General features: G+C 40.7%; 1 protein-coding gene and 1 non-coding gene across 2 annotated transcripts in view; both read right to left on the reverse strand.

Annotated features, from left to right (window-relative positions):
• Window positions 1–22,067, reverse strand: part of LOC136827069 (cell division cycle 7-related protein kinase-like) — a 142,038-nt gene that overhangs the window by 96,726 nt on the left and 23,245 nt on the right. The window contains exons 6-7 of the mRNA XM_067084822.1: window positions 6,462–6,588; window positions 305–447 (exon numbers count right to left, since the gene is read on the reverse strand). Coding sequence (XP_066940923.1) covers window positions 305–447; window positions 6,462–6,588 — 270 coding nt within the window. The remainder of the gene's footprint in view (window positions 1–304; window positions 448–6,461; window positions 6,589–22,067) is intronic.
• On the reverse strand, window positions 19,081–19,190 carry LOC136827276 (U6 spliceosomal RNA). The gene has a single exon (XR_010849801.1). It is a non-coding gene; the product is annotated as a U6 spliceosomal RNA (small nuclear RNA).

Raw genomic sequence — 22,067 nt, forward strand, 5'->3', positions numbered from 1 at the left:
CAACATTTCTGCAATAAAGAAGACCTCCACAAAATCTTTCCAAACTAAAAATTTGTAAGGATACTGTATCTAGATGACATGAGTTATCCATGGTATTGTGTTTTTGAAAATTATTCCTCTGGAATTTGACTAAAAGTTTCATTTCATCTCTTTACTTTCCTTTCACAATAATGAGTACTTCATTGGAATTACCTTTTTTAAACTTTAGTGACAGGCAAAAAACACAAAAACTTTGCAGTTTGTACAATAATTATTCTTAATTTAAACACTCGTATAACAGTATATAATAAAAAAAATTACTTACCTTTGATGTTTTCTGTTATAGAGAAAATTAGCTGGCTTAACATCTCTATGTATTATATTGAAGCCATGTACCCTACGAAGGGCAATAAGGAGATTTCTTATGTAATCCTGAAGTTCAAATGGGCTCAAGCATCCAACATAATCCTGTAGAAAATGGTGCCCAATGAACAAAATCTCAACGCCAACTTCACTACAACAGCTCGACAAACATTGCTACTCATAAAAAGTAAATCAACAACGAAAAACATTTCAAAATTAATAAGTTAGATAGTCATGTTAAAAAGCTTCAAAGAACTACTAGCAGCCCTCAAGGAAATTCATTTGATAAATGACAAACACATAAATATGCTAAGTCTGCTCCTCTTACAGCTTATCACAAAATATGATGATTTTCATGATGAAATTAATTGTTTAGATACTTACCTACTATTAAATTAGCATATATCTTTGCACCATTAAGTGTGATCAGCATACAAAATAAAAGAAACTATCCCTTGGGTAACCCGCTAGGACTGTCTCTGTATCACCTGTTTCCCACAGGTGGCGTTGGAATGTTGACGTTCTTGTCAGAATTCTTCATGACCACCCACTAAGATGTGGGGAGGCTCAGTGGGTTTCCACTTTTACAGTAGGTAAGTATCCAAATAATTAATTTTATCAAGAAAATTATCATTATTGGTAATGAATCTTACCTACTCTTAAACTTAGCTGACTATCACATTGAATGAGGATGGCAGGTTAGTGCGGCCATGGCAGGTTAGTGCGGCCAGAGAAACAATGTTCAGCCAAGCGAACTAAAAGCTTTTTAATGAGGGGGAAAAAAGCTTCTCAACATTCCTGCCTGTTGTGTGATCCTTACTGGCAAGTACTGTCATATGTTGGAACCACTACAGGTTGTAAGGCCCTCATACAGAGACTTGTCAGAAGATCCTTAAAGGGTAAAAAAGGACTCTATCTCGTAAAGTACTGGTGACTCCTGTGCCGGAGTCAAAAGCCCATAACTGACAGTCCAAAACTAAAGACATCTACCACCTTCATATAAGAAGGTGCGCTCCTATACAGCAATATGTACCTTCACGCTCCCAAAATTCAGTACCAGGATTTCCTAACAACTAATGATAAGACAGAAAGCAAGGTTACTATCATATTTGGTTCAGGAGAAAGTGTCCCAGTTGCAACGATAGGACTAAGGGCTTTACACCTCATGCTAAATTTGAGCATTTCGCAAATAATATGAGTCAACAACAGTTACATCTCCCCTGAGCTGCATGGCAACCTCCTCTAGCAAAAGGTTTTAAAGGAAATAAAGACGTGCTTACAGTATGGAAGCCATGAGGATTATTTTCAAAAATGGCAAAAGCTCAGGAATCAACTGTGTGCACACTGATTTAAGCATTCTTGGACATAGGAGTGTTTGGTCTCCTAACACCACAGATAAATACTTAATTCCTCATCTTAATGGTTTATGTCTGTTCAGGTAAACACTTAAAGAGTTCTAACTGGACATAAGACAGCTACTTCTTCCTTGCCCACCAAAACAGTTAAATTAAGCTGTCTCAAATATGGGAAGGACTTTCACTTCTAATCTTTTCTCTAAACAATGAAAGAAAAGTGAGAGGTTGCCACTAGAACAAAGCCCACATATAAGAAAGGGCTTGAACCTCACTAATATAAATTAAGAGTTCTAACTGGACATAAGACAACCATTTCAGCATTGTCTGCCCAAGCAGTTAAATTAGGCACTGTCACAAATCTGCGAAGGGCTTTCACTTCTATATCATTTCTTCTAAGCAATGAAAGAAAAGAGAGAGGTTGCCACTAGAACAAAGCCCACATACAAAAAAGGGCTTGAAGCTCACTAACACACTTTGCCGCAGCAAGAGCTAAAAGAAAGGTGTCTTCAAAGTTCTTAAGTGATGCATATCAAAAGGCTCAAACTGAGTTTCTTCAAACTTAAGTGATGCCTTATCAAAAGGCTCAAACTGAGGTTATGTTAAAATCTGGAGGACTATGTCTAAATTTCATCATAACCATGATAGGAAGATTTAAATTTCCAGCATAAAAGACAGAAAACTTCTTTAAACTGTAAATCGTGAGCAATATTCCAGTCAGTACATTGCAGAACTGAATGCAATGTAAAGCGTTATCCTTTGATCACTGACAGAAAACTGCTCTGTGCACCTGAGATACTAGCAGGACTTAAATCAGACAATCTAGGGAACAGGTGCTGGATATCACTCTGTACAAATACCAAGATCAATAGGCTGTCCACTGTTACTGATAAACAAGTTGAACAGTGGAGGGCCTTCTAGACTTAAGGATTGCTAGAAATGCCCTTAGCTCGTATCGGACAATGACAATCCCCACGCGGTCAGATGAAGCATGTGGAGGTTTGATGGAATCTACTCAAATAAGACTACTTGAAAAGGTCTTTCCTGAATGGAAGAAGAAGAGGAACATCTACCACAAGGAAAGGAAGTTAGGGGATCCATTCCCTTTGGGGCCACCAAAGAGCTATCAAAATCATCCTTGTGTTCTGCAAAGCTCATAACTTGTTGAGTATTTCCTCAAAACAGCAAATAAGAGAAAAAGCATGAAGTCTAGATTCGACCATTCTGAAGGTAGGTATCAATTGCCCATGCCTGAGGATCCTGGCATGGAGGGTAGTAAACTGGGAGGTTAGTGTTTTGGGCAGTCGTGAACAGATTGGTGTTTGGGTCTCCCCAGAGGTTCCACAACTTCTGGCAAAGCTGAGGAAGAGGAGACTCTCTGACTGAAGACCTTCCCCTTTCAGCTGAACTGGTCTTCAAAAACAATGTTTTTCCCTAGGGCAAAAAACGAGGTAAAGGAATGATGTTACTGGAGTCTGTCTCAAGGAGGAGGAAGTTTCTTTGCCAGCCTGAACAAATCTCTTGTCGTCTTATATAAGAATCGAGAGGTTGAATTGTCGGAAAAGACTGCAATCGTATTGTTTCTGACTAGATGTTCTACTGGCGTAAGAACATTCCAGACTGCCAAAGCTGTAGGTTGTTTACCTCCCAACTCCCTGACATCAAATGTTTCTCAGAATGGCCCCCAGTCTGCTTCCGAGACATCTGAGGACAGTGTAAAGGTTCTTGAGGTCTATAGGCCAAGCCATTAAAGTTCTCAAAAGAGGTAGAAAAATTACATTTTTATAATAAAATAAAGTTTTATATATACTTACCAAGTAATTATAGCTATTAGTTCACTTACATGGCAGTTTGAATTCAAAATTTTGTGGGTAACACTTCACACGCCTGTGTAGGTGACCAGTTCCGCCCACTAGCAGGAATAGTAGGATTGACTTTAGCAGATACCTTCAATTTGTTCATGCCTTATGTCCACCAGCAGGGAGGAGGGTGGGCTCCAATCATGTAATTACTTGTTAAGTACAGTACCAATGCTTGTCGTTACCTATCAGCTAAGAGAGCTACTGGGATACTGCCTCTGGTAGGTAATAATCTTAACTTGTAGTGGTGTGGCAATATAGCCATGGGTTGCCTCCTACTTAGTGGGAACTTTGCAGCGAAGGAGGTACTCCTATGGCTAGCAAAGCATGATAGATGCTCGCCCTGGCCTGGGCGTAGCACCAAAATAAAAACCAGACAACATTGTCACCTACGTTGAGATAAAACCACAACCCATCCACTGAGAGTGGTGGGTGCTTCAGGTACAATGTACCCCTGGCTCTGCAAAAACTCAACACCTTATTACAAGGTGAAGAGACATTAGGAAAAAACAATCCTATGCTTCCTTCCGTGATACCATGCCAGCCGTTTTAATGGTCTAAAGGCACTGAAAGATTCAACAATGTTCAACTTCCATTAAAAGTAGTGGGAAACGAAGAACGATTACATTCCCAGTAGTTCGAAGGCAGAATGGACATACGAGGCATAAAATGTATGCAAGCTAAAGGGGTTGCCGCTACCATGACATCCTTACCTTTACTTAAAAGAAGGCAAACTGCTCTCTTAATTCTGAGTGTGTCCCAAGTTAGAAGTCCATGAGGGCAATACGTTCCAGTCAGTGAATGAAAAGGATCTGGCCATATCACCATATGTGGAGGACAGTCCTCTGAAAAACTTCAAATGGACAGAGACCTTCCTATTCTCCCACAGAGCTGGAGAGGGCTTGAATTCTCGGAGAATGATTTGTTGTCAGGCTGTAGCTGGCAGCAGAAGCACTATGCGCCAGTTGAGCTGAGAGCTAGGGACTGGCAGGCGCTCGTGGGAGCTAGCAGGCACCCATGGTAGCTAGAGGGCGCCCATGGGAGCTAGCGGGTGCCTGTAGGAACCAGCGGGCGCTCAGAGCAAGAGCTGGCACCAGACTGGGCACCAGGCAAGCTGGGAGCCAGACGAGCTAGAAGCTCATGGCTCTGGAAGTTCTATAGCTGGCGCCAGAGAGCAGCTGACACCAGACTGTAGTGTCACCCAACGAACTGCGCGACAGGTGAGCTAGAAGATCAGGATCACTTGATAAGAAAGCAAGACGCGGAGGACGTCTACATTTCCAGTGGGGCTATGTGGAATGGAAGTAGAGACACAGAGGATGAATATAATTCCAGTAGGACTAAGTTGAATAGAAGTAAAGGACAAATGAGCCTGAAAGCTAAGAAGGAAGAGGCTGCTCTGATGTCCTTGACTTTCACTTAAAAGGCAAAATGTTTCCTTAAGCATTCAAACATAAGCCCTTTCAGGATGTGATCTTAGTCCGATTCTGTTCATGTAAAAACCTGAAAGCTGTAGCTGGACAGAAGGTTCCCCTCTTCATCAGAGTCGATGGTGTCCATCAACTTCCTAAAGGAGAAGGAACGGATCTAGAGCTTGAATAAGTCCTCGTCATGGCTAAAAATCCCAGGGTAAATGAGGAAAAATGCATCTCCCTGTGAAAATGCCTTCTCTAAACAATGACTTGGATCTGACTAGTGCATCCTACTCAAAGTCAGAGGTCATTCGGAAGGGTGTCTTCCATGTAAGGTTGCCAAGAAGAGGAATGCAGGGGATCAAAAAAGAGACTCGTCAGTCATTCAGAATACATCCAGGCTCCAGAACATCGGATTACTTCCTCACTTGAATGCATCAAAGACCAGATAAGGTCATCAAAAGCTAGGCCTCAGTGTTTAAGCACTTAGTTAAGCATAGATCAATACCCTTTAATGATGGAGTACGAAAGATGTAGATCTCGTCAGGTACAGAAGGGGTATCTGAAAATGGGCCATAGATGTCTCCAAGGAGACGGGTAGAGACTGCAACTCCAGCTTCAAAAGGCCCACTTAGTCTGGTAGATGGGGCTAGAAGAATGACATCTGCAACCACACTAGTTTAAGCAATAAGTCTAGCAGAAAAACCTTGTAAAGGTGCTTTCTGAAGCTTTGAGGGTTCCTTGGGGTGGCAAATAGGATCACAGATGGTCTGCCCCATGGACTCCACAGTTCCTGCCAGACCAGGGGACATAAGGAAGTACCTGCTTGAATGAAATCGAATCCGATCTGTTAACAGTATAGGTTCTCTTGCTTGGAGAGAAAATGAGAGAGAAAACAAGCCTTTCTTCTCTATGTATACGCTAGGAACGAAATCTCGTCTAGAGAACCAACACAGTCCAGGCGCAAACTAAGGTCAAGAAGCACTGAAGCTCCCAAGAGAAATGCTTACAGCTCTCTAACATATGAGAAGGATCCATCATCCGGGGAGCACGACCCGGAAAGCTTCCGGTTCACCCATGAGTTCCTCGACCAAGATCCGAGGTGTTTAGTAGAAGACTAGGTATGGGCTTGGAGGAAGAAGGGAGTTCCCTCCTTCATCTATGTATGTACAGCCACCAATGCAGGTCCAACTTTAATCCAGGGCTATGGTAAAAAGGCAATGATGTCCGAGTGTGTTATGTTGTCCCAGTTGTAACCAAAGTACTTCTGCCAAGACAGTCATTCTAAGTGAAGACTGATGTGAAGTTGAGAAAAAGAGGTCACATGAAGAGGAGAGAGGATTCATGAATAGACCTAAAATGATGCAGAGAGGTCGAGGCACAGATCCCCGAACTGAGAAAACCCTGTCTCAAAAGACAGCCATTCTGGTTCGTCTCCATTGTAGACAACCGAGCGATCTTGCTAAAGCATTGTGCAGCGCATGGAAACTGCAAACCAGCTGCTGACTCTGTGGGCTCTTGATAGCCGTGCGGACACTTGAATATCCCATAGGCTCGACTACACCTTGTACAGACCACAAAACTCTGTCATACGACATAGTCCTCCATAGACCAGCCAAAATCCTTAAACAGAGAAAAACAAAGCTCATGAGTGGATGCTGAATGTTCAGCGGATAGTAGGCACCTGGCAAAAGGGACTGGTGCCAACTGCTTGGAAGGTGGAGTCAGGCATTCCATTCAGAACTAGCGCACAAGTAAGAACAAGTGTTTCTAATGAAAAACCTAGGCGTCAATCGAAAATTGTGGAAGGCTTCGCAAATTACGTATTATCATTGTGCAGGGGCCATTCTAGCCACAAAAAAAAAAAAAATTGCCCGGATAGCCTAGAAGAATGATGAAACACTCAAGAATTACTTTTAAAGCAATTATATCGGTGGCTTGCGAGTGCCTACGCCCGGAAAACACCATTCGAAAATTAATTTTAAGGCACAATTATACCAAAGGCTTGCAAGTAATCTGCATAAGATGCAAGAATAACCTTTTAGGGCAAAACTATATTGGTGGCAAGCAAGTAGCCAAGGCAAAAAAATTTTTGCCTGGATTATCCTAAAAGAATGATGAAACATTCAAGAACTACTTTTAAAGCAATTATATCGGTGGCTTGCGAGTGCCTATGCCCGGAAAACACCATTCGGAAATTAATTTCAAGGCAAAATTATACCGAAGGCTTGCAAGTGCTCTACACCCGGTAAACAAAACATAATGCAAAAGTTTAATCCTAAAGGAATGGCGTACAACATACGAGGATTACTTTTAGGGCAGTTATTATAGCTCGCAGGCCTAGATGTAAACAAAAGACTTTTTAAACAAAAGACTTTTTAAACAAAATTCTGTTGACGAATCAACTTAATAATAACAAAACAAGGAAAAGGCTCATCCTCAGATTTCATGAAGGTTACTAATACTATGCAAACTCCAGTGGATGTGTACACCGCCGAAATCCAGATATCATATCCAGAAAATAATTAATAAAGCTGCCGCCATACTCGGTGTTCACCCGAGCATGGCAGGAACAGATTGAAGCTATCTGCTAAAGTTGTACCTAATATTCCCACTAGTGGGCGGAACTGGTCACATACACAGACGTGTGAAGTGTTACCCATGAGAATTTGAATTCAAGCTGCCGTGTAAGTGAACTAATAGCTATGTAATTGCTTGCTAAGTCACTTATATAAAATTGTCTATCTATCTCTGTTGGAAAAAAACCCAAAAAGAGAGAACTAATCTTCATCCCCCAGATAAACAATTGACTGGATATGAAAAGCACAGATTAGTCAATATTGAACAAAATGCGCAGCTCTGAGGTTAGACATAAAACATAACTCTTAACCCTCAAAATTGTCAGAGACAAATTGGTAAGAACACATCAGTCATCCAAAAAATGAGAGAACTACTCTGATACCAAGTGGATGAATCCATCTTGGTAAACACTCCAACACACAGGAGAATATTTTTTTCGACTCAAGGTGTACTGGGATGTAGAAGTATGTGTACTAAATGTCATAATCACAAAATCTGACAAAGACGGGGAAAATAGTTCTCTTAGATAAGGAGACATACATCAATAAAGTTCAAGAACTTCTAAACATTGCAGAGACCTACGATAAATTAACAAAAGACCCCACAACAAATACTGCCACCCAATTAACAAATCAGTCAGAACCATAGGGGGCAATAAGAAGAACATAGAATTACTAGAGACATTCAAGGTAACAACCCCTCTCTCCCCTATTTTTATGGCCTCCCGAAAACACATAAAGATGGGATTCCCTTACACCCCATAATATCTAGCAGGAGCTCTTTCATGTTAAATTATCAAAATGGCTTGCAGACCTGTTATCACCCTTTCTAGAAACCTTCTCATCCTCCCACGTCAAACATGCAGAGGATTTTATACAAAAATTTAATGGTTTAAACATCCCCTCAAATAACATCAAATTGCTCAGCCTAGATGTCGAGTCATTACTTACTAAAGTCCCGATGGCCGACGTGTTGCCATTTTTAAAGAGGAAGTTACAACTATATGAAGACCATTTTCCTCTTGGCTTATATAAAACTCTTAAAACGTATCAACCTCTGTGTAAATACAGGCAGTCCCCGGTTATCGGCGGGGTTCTGTTGTGAGGGTGTGATGATAACCGAAAATTGCCACTAACCGAAAATCGGCAATTTTCAGCACTTTTTTGGCAATTTTTGGGGCTTATCAGCACCGAAAAGTGCCGATTTTCGGTTATCGGCACCTCTGTTAGGTATGTATCGGTGCCATTACCCAATTATTGAGCTGATATGCGAAAATCGGCGATTTTCGGCGCCAACAATTGCAGATTTTTGTTGCTAGACAAGCGCCATACAACTGGATCGCCATTAACTGAGCCCGCCATTGACTGGGGACTGCCTATAACGTGTTTTCTTTCAATGGTAATTTTTACAAACAAAAATTTGGCTATAGCATGGGCAGTCCCCTATCACCCCTTCTAGCAAACTTGTACAAGGAATATTTCGAAACGGAAATTTTGTCGTCTATCAAACCCCATAATATGATCTGGCTTAGATACGTAGATGATATTTTTACATTTTCTGGGACAATAGCTGGAAGACTTTAATGAATTTTTAATAGACTAAATTCGCTAGTTCCGACCATAAAATTCAAAACAGAATGGGAAAAGGATGGAAATTGCCGTTCCTAGATGTACTGATCATAAGAGAACAAAACAGATATTTGTTTTTCACAGTATATAGGAAACCCACTTTTGCAGTTTTCTACATTCATTTCTTAAGTTACGACGATGTCTCCATAAAGATCATGGTAGGGTGCAACTTATTCCTCAGGGAGCTTAGAATATATTCAAATGGGTACTTAGATATAGAATTCAACATGATCAGCCAACACCTAACGCAACTGCTCTATCCTCCACACATTATCGAGAGGGCTATTAACAAAGCGAATAAAATATACTACAGAGGTCCCACTCACAACAGACAAATAGATTTTAACAACAAAATAAAGCTTCCGTACAATGAAAACATCCAAAAAGCCACTGAATAACTCAGGTCTAACAATCCTCTTATTTTCCATTATCCCAAATCTGTCGGGAGCTTGCTCATTAACGTATACTTAAATAAAAAAGGGGAAGAAGCTGGAGTTTACAAGATTCCGTGCAGCAACTGTAAGGAGGTTTACGTGGGGGAGACGGGTAGATCCCTCTCGGAAAGATTAGCAGAGCACAAAAGATCAGTACAGTATGCTTCGGAGAGTTCAGGATTTTCCTACATATCAAGAGATAAAGGCTATTCCATAAATTGGAGCAGGACGGAGCTGGTTTTCAAAAGTAACTGTCCATACAAAAGAAAGATGCTTGAATCTGCTATCATCAATCGAACCAACAATATTAACTTGTCAGGAGGACATTGGAAATCAGATGACATCGACCGGTTAATCCTCAAACCTCTTCTGAAGAAGGTATTTCAGGAAACACGACCACCAGACTCATCGCCAAACGGGAGTTAATGAGGCCAAAAACCACTAGGGAATTGTTTGCTTTCCCTCTTTCTTGGGAAACGGTCACCTGCATACCATCGGAGACTTAATGCCACACCTACAAATGCTTTGTATATATACCCTTGTAACATTTCACCTGTCCATATTTTACCAGTGAACAGGGGCACAGAAGGAAGTGGTGCAACATTCAACATATGTTTTAAAATATATGGTTGCAACATTCAAATAGTGTTTTATGGGCCTTTTTATCTTATATATGTATGTATGTATGTGTGTATATATATATTATTAAAGGACCTCATTCAAACTGGATATGGATACTTGATAATGTCTGTGGACTGTATTTCCAAGAAACCTTGTAATATTTTTCTGAATAATTACTCCATTAGATACCATCCAGTTTGAATGAGGAATTTTTTAGTAATTCTACTAATGCACGGAACAATTGTGTATGTGTATAAATATTAATAATATATATATATATATATATATATATATATATATATATATATATATATATATATATATATATATATATCCCATATATATATATATATAATAAATTATCTTGTATCGATTTTTCTACGATGTACTGTATGACCCCATTCGTATATATATATGTAGAGGATGTATGATAATGGACTGTTTCTTATGATTTTGACTATTTTAAATATCCCTTTTTAGTAATTCTCGCAGGTCCTAAGAACGGAAATTCTTATATATATATATTATACATACATATATATATATATATATGTCTGTATGTATGTGTATATATATATATATATATATATATAATATTTATATATACATATATACATATAATATATATACATGGATACAACCATTATATACTAGATCTTAAACGATTGTGAGTTGATTTATACTTCACACACACATGAACTTAAAACTGGAACCTAACTAATGGGCATCACCTTCTTTTTTCACAGACACTGAAATGAAAAGGAACCCTGCAGAAGTGGGATTGTTTAATTTTTAAGTAATTTACAAGTTTTCATGCTTTTATGTAAAATCTCATGAAAAATGCATTTCTCATTCTTTTATGTAAAATCTTTATGAAAAATGCATTTCATGCTTCTATGTGTAAAATCTGTATGGAAAATGCATTTGATGTTTTAATGTGCAAAATCTCTATGAAAATGCATTTCATGCTTTCATGTGTAAAATCTCTATGAAAAATGCATTTCATGCTTTCATGTGTATAATCTGTAAAAAAATGTATTATTTTTATTTTTGTACATGCATAAAATATGATGCAAAAGTAATTTCAGCACATTTACTTAGTGTACTTTTACAAGATGTGATACCCATTTGCAAAGTTACTGCACTTTTCAAAAGATGATACCCCAATGCAGAAAATGCTTGTTTAATGTTTGAAAGTACATTTATAAGTTTTCATGCTTTTAACTGTAAAATCGATATGGAAAATTTATATATATATTTCTGTACATAAATATCATACAAGTATTATGTCCATTTGCAAAGTCTTTGTCACAAGGACTTTACATGACCTTGAGATGAGATTGTTCCCGCACTCTTTGATAAAATGAATTCTTTAATGTAATATCAGAGATGTAACTAAGAGTTGTATAAGTGTCATTCTTTGAAAATTACTCCTGTTCACCTAGGAGAAAAGTGCTGGTGCAATCTGTATGTGCATGTAATTACAGCACGTTCAGTTGGTGTACTTTTACAAGATGTGATACCCTGCATTTTTCAAAGATGATACCCTGTAGAAAGTGTGTATAATTTTTAAGTTTTCATGTTTTTAGGTGTAAAATCAGAATGGAAAATTTGTATTTATATATTTTTATAAATACGATACAAAAGCAGTACAGTTACTTTATTACAGTCTCTCTCTCTCTCTCTCTCTCATTCGTAGTTAGCGCTCAAAACATACGTTTATGACTTATTATTCTCTGTAGCGTCATTACCTGTACAGTATATAATTTTAAATTGATTGAATTTTACCTTAAGTAACATTATGTACATGTTTCGATGTTTTATGGAATTGTACTTTTGTTGACTGTGACGTTTTGCCTAGTGGTACAAAGAAAACGGCTTTTACTCTAAGTGACAAAGAAAACGGCATCCCATGAATTAGGGGTAACATTAGTATAAATGCGCACCTACTGTAAATGCGCTAAGAAACTGTGCAGTACTCAATTTTTATGTCAGCCATTTACTGTATTCCTTTTTAAGGGTAATAACCTAAATTTTAAATAAAATTACACTAACTTTAGTTCATTTAAAAGTTAGCTTTTAAATTAGCATGATTAGGGTCAGATTTAGTACATTAAACTCTGGAAATAAACATTTATTAGCATTTTAAAGACCACAAATTTAGCAAAAAAGACAAAATGCAAAGTATATGGCTGGGGAACCTAACTGAAGTTTTGTCTATGACTGTATCAATGCCATATATGCATTACCTGGATATAATATATATATATTACTTCTAAACAGATAGATATATATACATATATATATGCATATCATATGGGTGGATAGTTATATGGATATATATTTATATATATGTTAGTTCCCCCGAGGTGGTTATATACATATAAGAATGAACACATCTCACAATTAACCAAGAGTACCTCATGGGATTAGAGGACTCTTTCCTTGGTCCAAGAACTTGAAATGGCTTGAAATATCATAAGTCCCTAACCCAGCTCTAAGCATCTTCTAAATTTAATATGCCTAGATGCAGTAGCATGCCAGAACTAGATAAAGGATACACTTCCAGATCACCTACTGTTGTTTTAGATTATGGAGCAACATGCCAGCTACAATACCTAGGTTGACTGGTTCCAAAAGAGCCTCACTCTACAAACACAGTTGCAAGTATACTACACTGTTAAGTGCTAGGTGCAGACTTTTAACATAAACAGCTTGCAGCAATATCTTTTACTGTTCATCCATCTCCCAAAGGCTAAATTTTTGATAACACAATTTTATAATCAGTGTTAACGTTTATCCTCATTTGACAGGACCTGAGTTAAGTGTAACACTAAAAAGTACCAGTTAATAGATTCATCTTTTTGGGGAAAGGTAGTACCTAAAAACAGAACAAAGCTGAGGATTGAAATATCATTAAACAAGGAGAATCAGAATGGCAACCAAGCAGATTGCAACCCCTATAGTCTAAAACGCGGAACTGAGGAGTTAAAGAAAGCGGCAAATTCTTGGACTTGGAAACGCCCGGTGAGGTGAAAAAATGCCAGAAGGTTAAAATGGAGTTCAGTATCAATATATCATGTGGAATGCTTTAGTAGGAAAGTAGAAGGATGAGTTAACAGGTGCTGGATATCTGGGTAAGGAAGAGGATTCTTATTTTATCACTACGAACCATGATTGGTGCTGTCTGCATTTTTTAGGGTTCTTGCATAATGTCAGGATTAAACGTGACAAAAGTTGGTGCTGTCCCACATCAATGGGTGGTTACCAGTTAGACAAAATCTGCTCTGCCAAACCAGAAAATTTGCATTACCTTCTAGATTTGTAATAAATGATCCTTTTGATATTACACCTGAAGTTAGTTGTCACAAGGTGACAAATCTCCGAGGTGATACAGGAAAACTAGTAAGAATAGAAAGGTTATTATTCAGATGATGATACCGGGTGAGCAAATGATAACAGATACACTGATGTGCAACTCAGAACTACTGAGGCAAACATAATATGTCTGTATCCCTAAATAACTCTACCAGCTCACGCACATCACTATCACTCTCCTCAAGATGGAGAACACGTGAGCCAGCGAAGCGCCAAGCTACTAAACGACTCATCTGGAGAACGTGCCAAACCCAAACCGGAGAGATGGTTGAGAGAGGTGGCGAAGGGCACAGACCTTGGTTCCAAGATGCGCCATGGTTCTCTGTCCTCGGAGAAGACCAATGGACCCAGGGCAGTCCAGAGAGAAGGCGGGCTACAGACAGATGCCAAGGGTCCGACACCTCAATTGTGGGGACCGAAAAAGGTTGACCACTATGGGGAGGCAACAAGCAATCTTTGCCCTAATAAACATTAGTCAAATTTTAACCATTATGAAAAATATAAAACAAACTTGTTATTTTTTTCCTGAGCTTAAACTTTGACAAGAAGGGGTTGGTTTCTAAAATTAACCAGGCGACCAGTATTAGGCTAATGGAGGAGGAATGAGAAGCAACACCAGAAGACAAAGAAAAGACTGCTAGCGTAGGCCTCTGGGTGCCTTTATGCAATTGTCTAAATGTTCTAGGTTTTCATAAATCCGTTTGCCTCACAAAAGGATCATCCTCTCATCAGATACTCTATTAAGTTTCACTATCAAGAAAATCACACTCATGCCTCAACATTCTAGGCTAAATAAAACTTTATCCTGCAAAAATGATATTTTAATGATAAAATAAAGTTTGTTCATACTTACCTAGCAGATATATATATAGCTGTATTCTCCGAAGTCAACAGAATTTCAAGAATTCGCGGCACACAGTGCTGGTCCAGGTGGTTAGTACCCATTCCTGCCGCTGGGAGGCGGTATCAGGAACCATTCCCATTTTCTATTCAGATTTTCTAACGCCACTGTCTCCTGAGGGGAGGAGGGAGGGCAATATAAATATATATATCTGCCAGGTAAGTATGAACAAACTTTATTTTATCATTAAAATATCATTTTGTTCATGAGACTTACCTGCCAGATATATATATAGCTGAATACCACCTTTGGAGGGTAGAGACAGCCAAGAAATAGGGAAAAAACCAATTATTGGTAAAATTATTTTGGTTCCTTATCTGATAGCGTAGCTGACTGAGTGGTTACTGTCTCTCTAGTCTGCTTCTGCTTTACTAGAGACCCCAGCGGGTAGTGACCTATATAGCTGGCGACTTCTAGATGATCTGTCAACGGGGCGTGACCACAATGTGACTAGATCATAGCCCATACAAAGAGGACAAAAGAGCATTACTAACCACCTAACCAACACCTAAAGCGTTAGTTTGCAAAGGATTGGGAAGACTGCCTCCAGTAGTCGACCCAACAACCACAAAAACACAATTAAAAGGGGATAGGATCAGAGTTACCCCTTGTCCCCAAGGTTGCTGAAGCAGCAATGTATGGTCCCAGCGAAAAGCAATTTCGTATGCTACCTAAACATCTTGCCAAGAGTGTAGAGGCAAACACCGAATTGACTTCGCCAAAATGTGGCACTAAAAATGTCACTGAGTACCATATTTTTTCTTGAACGCCATGGAGGTAGCAACTGCCCTCACCTCGTGAGCGTTAACTCTCAACAACTTGAAGTTGGAGTCGTCACAACTAGAGTGTGCGTCCTTAATGGCGTCCCTAATGAAGAATGCCAGTGCATTCTTCGACATAAGTTTAACTGGTTGCCTCACAGAACACCATAAAACATCCAATGGACCACGAGTGTCCTGTGTTCTTTTAAGGTAGAACTTGAGAGCTCTAACTGGACATAGAACTCCCTCAGGTTCCTGTCAATAAGGTCTACTAAACCTTTAATTTCAAAGTGTCTAGGCCAAGGGTTAGAAGACCTATCATTCTTAGCCAAGAACTTAGGGCTTAAAGAATAGACAGCATTGTGTTCCTTGAAGCCCACATGACGGCCTCGAACTTCTCTCACTCTCTTCGCTTCGCCAGAGCCGTGAGGAATGCCGTTTTCGAGTAACATCCTTAAGAGATGCAGAGTGGAGAGGCTCAAAAGGACTAAACATCAAAAACTTGAGCATTACGTCCAAGTTCCAAGCAGGGGAAATCAGCTGAGGAACCTTGGACGTCTTGAAAGAGCTCGTAAGATCGTGGAGGTCCTTATTGTCAGACAAAGCTAATCCTCTGTGTCTGAATACAATCGAAAGCATGCTCGATAACACTTGATAGTCGGAACTGCTATATCGAGTTTTTCTCTTAAGTAAAGGAGAAAATCTGCAACCTGGCTCACAGTGATAGAGGAAGAGGAAAAGCCCTTCTTTCTACACCAACCTTTGAAGGTTGCTCACTTAGCTAGATATATCCTTTAGATGAAGAACTTCTGGCTCTAGCGATGGCCCGTGCCACCTGGCCAGAAAAACCCCTTCGCTCTGACCAAGTTTCGATAGTCTGAAAGCAGTCAGGTTCAGAGCGGGAGATTCAAAGATATCTCGTGAAGTGGGTTTGTATGAGCAGGTCTGCTCTCATAGGAAGGGTCCTCGGAACGTCTACCAACCAGAAGAGAAACTCCGAGAACCAGTGGTTCGAAGGCCAAAACGTGGGGATGAGAGTCATCCTCGTCCCTTGTGAGGCCACGAACTTGCGTATGACTTCTCCCAGAATTTAGAACGGGGAAAAAGGCGTAAACATCTATTCCCATCCAATCCCAGGAAGAGCAACTATCGCAACTGCCCCAGGGTCAGTACAGATGAGCTTTACAGAGGAGCCTCGCTGTTCTTGAGGTCGTGAAAATATCCACAAGATGGCGACCCCAAAATTTCCAAAATCTTGGCAAACCTCCTGATGAAGGGTCCATTCCTTCGGCAGGAGTTGATGGCGCCAACAGAGCAGGTCTGCTCGAACATTTTCGACCTCTGCAACAAAACTTGTGAGAATCGAAATGTTGCGAGCATAGGCTCAAAGAATAATCTCTCTTGCAAGGCTGAACAGGGAACAAAAGTATTGTCCGAGTTTGCTAGAACTGTCCACGATTGCAAACTTGGACCTCGAAGAATTGGCGAGCCAAAAGATAGCCGCCAAATCTTTGATGTCGATGTGCCAGGACACCTGTTCCTCTCTCCAGGTTCCTAACACTTTCTCTCCCTCTAGTGTTGCCCCCAACCTGTTGACGACCCGTCGGAAAAACAACACTAGGTTGGGGTTCAGAAGCTTGAGGGAGATCCCTTTCTGCAATTCCGTTGGATCGAGCCACCACCACAGATCCTCTTTATATAAGGAAGAATTCTCAATTCCTCTTTCAAGTCTTCCTTGCTTTGTCAGTTCTCCAACAAAAGAACTGAAGAGGCCTGAGATGCAGACTCCCAGAAAACAAACTTCTCCAGCGAGGAAATGGTCCCAGCAGACTCATTCCTTCCTTCACCTAGCATGTTTCCTTTTCCAAGAAGGCCAAAACTTTTTCGTACATAGAAGTTGCCGTTCTTGCGACGGAGACGCAGCTATAAAAGCCGCTGAATAGATCTGAATTCCCAGACACAATGGACAGTGAGGGGATCAGCTGCGACTTCTCCACAGACCAGAAGTCCCAGGGACTTCACGAGTTGCAGAGTCAACTGAAGGTCCTCCAGATACCAGGGCCGACGACGCTCGAATCAACCAGTCGTCCAAGTAGAGTGAGATCCTGGCGTGCGACAGATGCAACTGCATCGCAACGTTTTTCATGAGACGTGTAAACACCCTCGGAGCAAAATGTGAGCGCCAACAGCATCTGGTGTTCCCAGGCGGTCAACCATCCAAGTACTGACCAGACCCGCGTTGTTAACTTCGCTGATCGGACGAAGCGGTGTTTTCAACGTGGTATGGCGTTTAATGCAGAGTCCAAAGCAGAGAGCCCTGAACTGGAACGTCTAGTCCCCCAAGACAACCTGAGATACTTCACCGAACGTGGATGAATTGGGGCGTGAAGATAAGTATCTTGGAGATCCAAAGATACCATCAATCCCCGGGATGAAGGGCTCCTAGTATTGACTGCGAGGTCTCCATCTTGAACTTTTCCTTCGGACCAAGTTGTTCGACCTGTTGACGTCCAAGACGGGTCTCCAGCCTACTGAAAGTTTTGGGACTAGAAACAATCTGTAGTAAAATCCCGGGGAACACCGAGTCCAAGATCTGTTCCACTGCTCTCCGCTCGAACATCTGTTGAGCAGGTCAAACAGAATTTTCTGTTTGACAGGAAGGCAATTGGGAAACAAAAAACAAAAGAGGAGACAGGAAGGGAATCAAGTAACCTCTCTCTAACAGTAGGGAGGGACCAAACGTCTGCCCCTCACTCTTTCCAGGCTTGTGCAAAATGAAGCCTGGTTGCAAAGGGAGTCTGGAGATGAAAGGAGTCACTTGCTACCTCTCTTGGAAGTGACATTCCTTCGGAAAAAACTCTTTCTCGTGGTGCGGGTCTCGTGTTGCTTCCATGGAAGCCCCTTTGTTATACAAACATTTAGCTTTCGTTTACTTTTTGTATCTGAGAAAAGTGCACGGCGCTATGAAGGAGATGCAGTTTGAATGTCGATAACTTTAGTTTTGAGAAAAGGCGATATTTTTTGCTTCTCTGTGTATTTATTTGCTTGCCGTTACACAGTTTGATGTTTTTATGACATAATGAAAAGCCAAAAAATAGACCTGCAAAGTAATATAACAAACAATGCCTCTCTTAAATGAAGCGAGTGTCAAAACACGGCTGAGGTTGGCCAATAAACGTTTTACTTAGTCAAGCTCTGAGCTGCTACTGACTGACTGCCACTGACTGCCCTGCGGCATTCCTGTCTTTAAAGCTCATGCGGACTATGTCCACAGGGTTGCCATAGATCGCATTAGATATTAGTTCATAGCTAAAAGGAAATTAAGACCTTAATTCTTGAAGAAGCCTTTACTGACAATATCATTACATTATATGAAAATTGTAATTTGACTATGATAGGTTACTGTTTTGTTTATAACTTCTAACTGTGGCGAACTTTTAAATAAAACTTTCTGAGAAGATAGTCAGGATATGTATGATGCCATATATAAAATATCCCAGAAAATTTTATTTCCGATTTTTCGTCAAACGCGCTCCCCTTAAGACAAAGACAACTGCGAAGGTGTGGAGAGAGGAGCCGACGGTTGAAAAGTCTCAGGAAACAGATCCTAAGTAAAAAAGCCAGAGTCTGATAATCAGAGGAAGAAGAAGACGAAAGAAGTTTCTCTTCATACAAAGGCTGTGACGAAGAGGATGTTCTTCCGCAGCTGGTGGGTCTTGAGTGAGTGGTGAAAGTAGTTCCGATTCGCGATAAATAGCGGGAACTCCCGCGAACAGAGGAAGAAGAAGTCAACTAGATGTATAGTAAACATAAAAAATGTGGAACGCTTCACGATTAGCGTGTCATCCTTGCGCTTAGTGAAGAGCCATGCTAATCTTCTCTGTATCGTTCCAATTAGTATATGTACTGCCGAAGCAAGTACTGGCTAAATTAAGAAGGACATCAAATGTTGAAGCGGGTAGTTGTGCGACATGATGAACAACTGGCAGCGGTGTCAACACAAGACTTGAAGCTATGGAGTGGCGCGGAGCGTCATGGCGTGGCGCGAGAGGCTCCGTGGCAAGTACTAGAAGAGAGTCACAGCGTGGCTTGAAGGCGTCATGGCGTCATGGGTAGGGCGCGCCGCGTCAAGGTGAGGCGCGCGTGAAGCGTGAGAAGCGCACGAAGAGCAAGGCACGCGTTCCTGGGCGCGTGACAAGAGAAAAGGCCAACACCTCAACTCGGGAAGACGAATAGGAAGCCACTAAACACTCTCTCTGACGCTCTGTCATCGTTCCCAAAGCGGGAGACGAAGGTGAAAGTCTGTACCTCTTAACAGGCAGATTCGAATCTTGAAAGGTTCATGAGAGCATCCAGCTGTTGTTGCAAACCCAACAAAATCTTACGCGTTGGAGAAGCAACTCTCTCGGGAGAAGGGCTGAACCTGAGAGAAGGAAAGGGCGAGAGACGTATACTTCCTTCCACAGGGAAGAAGCTCTAGCCCTGCCTTAGCGCGACAGGGGTCGAGTAGAGTGATCATTCGAAAAACACTTTATTCTCTTCTGCAGAGGAATATCCAAGCAACTTTCGGGGAAGAGTACAAACGTCTAGAGGAAGAGGCGTGGCGTCCTCTCCTCTAAGCTTCTCTTAAGAGGGCGAGAGTCCAACCGAGCTCCAACCCGTGGCGGGAGGGCGTGTCGGAGGACGAAGCAATCCTTCAGGATGCGTGCCTGAGCACGATCCCTGGCAGCCTGGGTAGCGTCATCAGGACCTGCGAAGGGACGCCAGATCGGTGGGAAGCCCCCGTAACCCTCATGCGGCTTTCGACATGCCCCCTCCCTGGTCCTGGGAGTTCGACAGAGGTCCAGGCCTAGAGGCATTATAGGGCCGATCTGACGCCCCCTCCACAACACTAGGGCACTAGCACTAACACTATGCGTTTGAATTGCATTCACTTTAGTTTCAAGAGCACGCATTGACTCCACACGAGAGCCAGGGAATAACCTTCTGCAGCCTACAGGGTTAATAATAAATTTACTACAGGGTTACTAGTAGGAGAAAACCCTGACTGTCCAACTAAGGATGCACTCTGGGAGGAAGATTTCCTCAGCCTATCACGCTCCAATTTAAGCATATAGGCTTCATATTTCTTCCACTCACCCTCAGACAATCCCCACATTCATTACCGATTATCATAGAGCATTGAACACCCTTACATATCATACATAAAGAGTGAGGAACTATCAAAGTCTTCGATAGCCTCACCTTACATTCACCCAAGCTACAGACTCGATAGCTAGAGGTAAGACATCTTAATTATAAGAAAAGTCAAAAGCAAAATCAAAAACGGTCCACAAAGAGCGTATGCCAAGTCACAGATCCAGTCGAATACCAAAAAACAACCAAAATACTTAGTGACAACAAATTTCAAAATCCAAATGGCGGAGGAACTGACAACAGGTGTTGACAGTCCGGCAACAGAGAAAATCTGAATAGAAAATGGGAATGGTTCTGATACCCGCCTCCCAGCGGCGGGAATGGGTACTAACCACCTGACCGGCCACTGCGTGTGCCGCGAAATTTGAAATTCTGTCGGACCTTCGGAGAATACAGCTATATATATATCTGGCAGGTAAGTCTCATGAACAAAATGAACTCTTAATCTTAAAAACTAAGCGTGCTGTCTTTTTTTGAAAAAACTTTTTCCGTTTTTGCGCTAACTGCTTGTTATAGATCGACATACATTTTGTAAATAGAGGCAAGCGTTTAAGGGTTAACATGTTTTACAGTGCCATGGCTTGATGTTGCAAAAGTTACAGCAACACTGTAAGCACCTTTGATAAAGCGCCAATAGCAAGAATAGGCATCAAATTAACAGCGCTTACAGGCATTTTGGTCTAATCTGGATTTCACTTAGGTTGGCATATGGCTTTTGTTGGAAAATTTTGTGATAAATGTTGCATTTGAAAAGCAAGTCTCAAATAAATTCAATAATTTGTTCTTTTAAGATATATTTTTAAATATTAAAATCATTAAAATTATCACTGCATAAAAAAATACACTATAAATAGTTAAAATTTTTTGTTTTTGATACATAAATTTGTTTCCTTAAACATACCCAATAAAGCTGAGTACTGTTCGGTGAGCCTAACTCCATCATGTATGCAGTGTTAAGTCCAAAAGTAAGATGAGTTGCAAAGAACTGTCAGCTTGTCAAAAGAAACACTGTTTAGGTAATTAAGATTTGGCAACTGAGTATGTCCATTCTGGCAGCCTCACTGTCCTTTTCACCATACAAGACTGAAAAAGAGAGTTTTTCAATAATCCTAGAAAGATACAAATGTTTACTACCTCTGTTTTTTCGCGTTTTGGATGAAAAAACAGAAATTGTTTAAAAAACTAAACTGATTCTTGCACAAACCCATTACCTTATGGTATCCTAATCCTTATGTCAGGAGCTCTGCAGGAACACTCCAGAAAAAGATGACAACTTCCCACTTAGTTTAATACATAGACATCTTCACTGTGTTGTTTGACCCTTCTACAGGAGGTGAGGGGTTGGGAGGTGAGCCCCTTTAAGTAAAAATAGTTTATACTAAAAGTTCAATTTTGTTTTCAAAATTGTAATTTTTAACAAAACCTTTTACTGAGGTAGTTATTTTAGGCTATTGGCAGCCTCTCATTACCTTCCTCAACTATTAATGCACAGTATCGTGGGGGTAGCGCTGTCAGTGCACCTCACTCAGGCACACTGTAGGCATTAAGGAAGGTTCTTTGCAGTGTCCCTTTGGTCCCTAGCTGCAACCTTTTCATTCCTTTC

This window comes from Macrobrachium rosenbergii, chromosome 41 (genome assembly GCF_040412425.1).
Source record: "Macrobrachium rosenbergii isolate ZJJX-2024 chromosome 41, ASM4041242v1, whole genome shotgun sequence".
Classification (NCBI taxonomy): domain Eukaryota; kingdom Metazoa; phylum Arthropoda; class Malacostraca; order Decapoda; family Palaemonidae; genus Macrobrachium; species Macrobrachium rosenbergii.